The 3,817-nt window shown below is 33.8% G+C and overlaps 1 protein-coding gene across 1 annotated transcript; it reads right to left on the reverse strand.

The window, feature by feature from the left end:
• Positions 1–322: 322 nt before the first annotated feature.
• On the reverse strand, positions 323–2,673 carry LOC107912376 (uncharacterized). The gene is made up of 6 exons (XM_016840521.2): positions 2,260–2,673; positions 1,386–1,484; positions 1,193–1,301; positions 1,022–1,093; positions 879–884; positions 323–696 (listed from the first exon to the last, which is right to left on the reverse strand). The coding sequence occupies exons 1-6, from the start codon at positions 2,553–2,555 to the stop codon at positions 592–594; spliced, it is 687 nt and encodes a 228-aa protein (XP_016696010.2). The 5' UTR covers positions 2,556–2,673; the 3' UTR covers positions 323–591.
• Positions 2,674–3,817: the final 1,144 nt, after the last annotated feature.

A 3,817-nucleotide genomic window follows, 5' to 3' on the forward strand; every position in this document is an offset into this window, starting at 1 on the left:
CGATTTCTTTTTAATATTTTCAACATCCACATTCACTTTTCACATATTATCTTTAAAAATTATTCATTTATCTTTAAAAAAGTATTAGAATTCCCAATCAAACAAATATAATTTCAAACCCACATTGATCCTTTACTAGCTCATCCATATAGCAGGATTTGTAGTTGTAGATCCAGAGACCAACACCCCTTGCCCCAGCCATTTCAAATTAGTCCCATCAGATGAAATATGGGGGGGCGGGGGGGGGGGGAGACGGTGTCTTGGTCGCCATTACTAGATTACCAGTGTTAAGACAATAAAAGGGGCATTGTACAAGAACATATGTTTAAACCACAGGCCATTCCCCTCGTAACGATTACAACTGCAAAATGAGATACGATGTCGCTGTCACATGCAGGCATGCTGATAGAGTTTTGTCCTAAATCCCATACGATACAAGTGATGTGTACGTAGCATGAAATGAAATCATGCTCCTAAGTACTATCCATTAGCTGTTTCAATCAAGTGTAGACACAACCAAAGACCCTATTTTAACTGCAAACAGAAACAAGGAAAGAAAGGATGTTGTGCATTAAGTGGAGACACTCTATTTTAGCGCTTCTTCTTGCTTGCTTTTGATGGGGTTATTATCAGGTAGATGAACAGAACCACAATTGATATCACGGAGATTTGAGACCCATACTTAGCCATCAACCTCTGCATAAACCGAAGGTTCATATTTATTTGAAAGTCAGTAAGTAGTTTATGGGATCTGTAAATCAAACTATGAGAGACAAAAGTTAAGAATGGCCGATACTATGAATTTATCCAAATTGCAAATAATTCCAACAAATAGGCACATGCATGATTAGCTTAGCATACGTAGTAACATTTCATACCTTAGCCTTCAAGTTCCATCATGAACAGAGGGAGTTCCCAAAAAAAATAAACAGAAAGGCTTTAGTGACGTGAGAAACAGGGAAAAAACACCGAATACTGAACAGCTTGATTGTTGGTTACTGTTAGTCCAAACAAAACTTACCCACTCAAACTTCTTCTCAGGCGGTCTTTCCTCAAGGATATCTAAGGGAAAGATTGGAGTTGAATACGCCTCCTAAAAACAAAATAATGAGTTAGATCATCAAACTCTTTTCACCCTCTTATCCCTTATATCTTGAGGGAGGGAAATAGAACACTGTTATGAATCTCAAACCTGTTGAACAGACTTGGTGGGAATTCGGAAATATATGACTGCTGGAGCACCATGAAACATTCCTTTCCTTTTGGCCTCTAATTCAAACGAATGTGATAGATGACCACCGCTGCGGTTCATAAAGTTTTTGCAATTTAATTAATTCAATCAACACAGAACATATCAAATGGAATTAGAGGAGGGAAATACTAACGCATCAAGCTTCTGCCATGAATGTGAAGTGTTGCCATTGACAATATCAAAAGCATCTTGAGGCCAGCTATTATCAATGAGACTCAAATCATATGCCGCCCTGAAATTTTTTCCCCCACAGATAATTTCTCAAGTAAGGTAATATCCCACAACATAAAATGCACAAGAAAAAAATTCATATTTGAGTTCAAAGGAACACAGGCAGAAAAGGGGAAAATATACAATGCTAGGTCTTCATATTTACCACAGCAGAAGTCCATGAAATCTTTCATCAATATTATTCAAGCATCATATGGATCATACTCATAGAGTAAATTAACCTCCAAGTAAAATCATATAATCAACGGGGTTAGTAAACGAATTGACAGTAAAATTTGAAATTTTAAGAAACAGGCAAACTGCTAGAGCAGGAAAATTATACAAAGAAAGAAAGAAAATTTAACCATGCTCGCTGAAGAAGAGTAGCAAAATTCTCTAGTCATAAAGGTTAAAAACAATGAAAATTTTTGTAAATCTTCTTCTATTTATTAAAATAATTGTAATTTGATCCCTTTTCTGTCAGAACACAATACCTATAAAATGAATGAATTACGCTTCAAATTTGCTTCTTGTCAATTTACGTTTAATTTGAATCACCTAAAAAGAAGAATCTCTTCTCTCATGTAAATCAGCTGCTTATCAGTATCATGCAGTGTCTAAAACCACATTGTAAGCTACGAAGAGAAAGAGATAACTCGAAATCATACTCAAAATTAAAGATTATTCAAAATGTAGAATTTTCTCCTAGGTTGAAAAATCAGAGGTAGATCTGGATAAAAGCTATTAGGGAAGAAAGAAAAGATAGAAGAAAAAGGGAAAGGGAAAGAAAAACCCACGTGAAGCCTTGGTTGTAGATGTCGACGGAAACGGAGACGCGTTCGGTGCCGGATTTGAGTCTGTTCAGCGATGCCTTCTTGTGAGCGATGATGAAGGGGGCGTCGCCGGTGGCGGTGGCGGTGGCGGTGGCGGTGGCGGTGGCGGCTGAAACCAGGAAAATAATAAAGAAAGCCTTGATGAGTGGATTTCCGATAAGTGTCGCCATGAGTCTGCCGGAACTGGTTACATTTATGTTTTTCTCTTCAATAAGAAATGGAAAAATGAATTTAAACAGGCGACACCAGGGTTCGTTCATAACATTGAGCTGCCCAGAGAATGAGAATCAAAATGTCTGCGGGCCGGCGTTGTTTTATTTGCAGGGCCAAAGTCGAAAATTATTTTGGGGGAGGAAATTAAATTCTATATGTTTACGTAAAAATATAAATTTATCATTTTGATATTTATATTTTATAATTTTTAAAAAAATTAAATAAAATTTTTATTAATTTTAGGAGATCAAAGTGTAATTTTATCTTTATTAATTTAAATTTTTATAAATTTTAAAGGAGTCTTAATGGAAATTTTTTATTTTAGGGGGCCGGGATGTAACAACCTGTTTTTTAGTGATGTTGGAGACAGTAGTTTCGGGGCCACCAAATCCACGAGAAAATTCATAAGTACTATTATTTAATATTTACGAGTCAAATGTGGTTTTTAAAAAGGTTTTTGATTTGATAAATTATAGTTTATAAGCAATTTATTAAGTTCAAGTAGTATGACCTTAAGGTCAAGTGATTTTAGAAAATGAGGTATCGGGACCTTATTTCTATAAACCGAGCCGTAAATATTTTTATAAATATTTACGGAGTGTCATTAAGGTGGTATTAAAGTTTCGTTGAAAAATTTTAACATTTCGATAGTTAATTAATTAAAAAGACTAAATTGTAAAATATATAAAATTTAATCACTATTTGATTTGAGTGATTAAATGGTTAATTGAATAAGTAAAAGGGACTTAAATCGTAATTAGACCATTCAAGGTGTTAGTGGACAATAATGGACATGAATTTGATGTTTTATTTAATTATTAACTAAGGTTAATATGGTAATTTGATAATTATATTAAATTAAAATAAAACAAAAGGTTAATTGGTTATCATCTTTTTAGTTTTCTTCTTCATCAACTGAACCTCCATGAATGTTTGAGCTGAAGCTTTAGGCCATGGACAAATTGCTTGCATGGTATGTGATTTTGGCTCCAATTTTAATAATTTTTATGTTTTTGAAATCGTTGCAACTAGGTCTAACTAGTTCGTACCTTTGATTTTGAAACTGTTAAAAATTTTGAATATTTCCATTGATGAACCTTGTGATTTTAGATGTTAAATGATGAATTTGAGATATTAGTTGTTATTTAAAAGTATTTTATTATGTGATTTGTGATGAATTTTCCGATTAGGGACTAAATTGTTAAAAAGGTAAAAATAAAAGGATTTAATATGAAATTGTTGCATGAATAGGCTGTTTTAGATACCTTGAGTATTCGGCTAGACTCAATTTTGGGTAAAAATGGTTAAT

The sequence above is a fragment of the Gossypium hirsutum genome, chromosome D09 (genome assembly GCF_007990345.1).
Source record: "Gossypium hirsutum isolate 1008001.06 chromosome D09, Gossypium_hirsutum_v2.1, whole genome shotgun sequence".
NCBI lineage: Eukaryota > Viridiplantae > Streptophyta > Magnoliopsida > Malvales > Malvaceae > Gossypium > Gossypium hirsutum.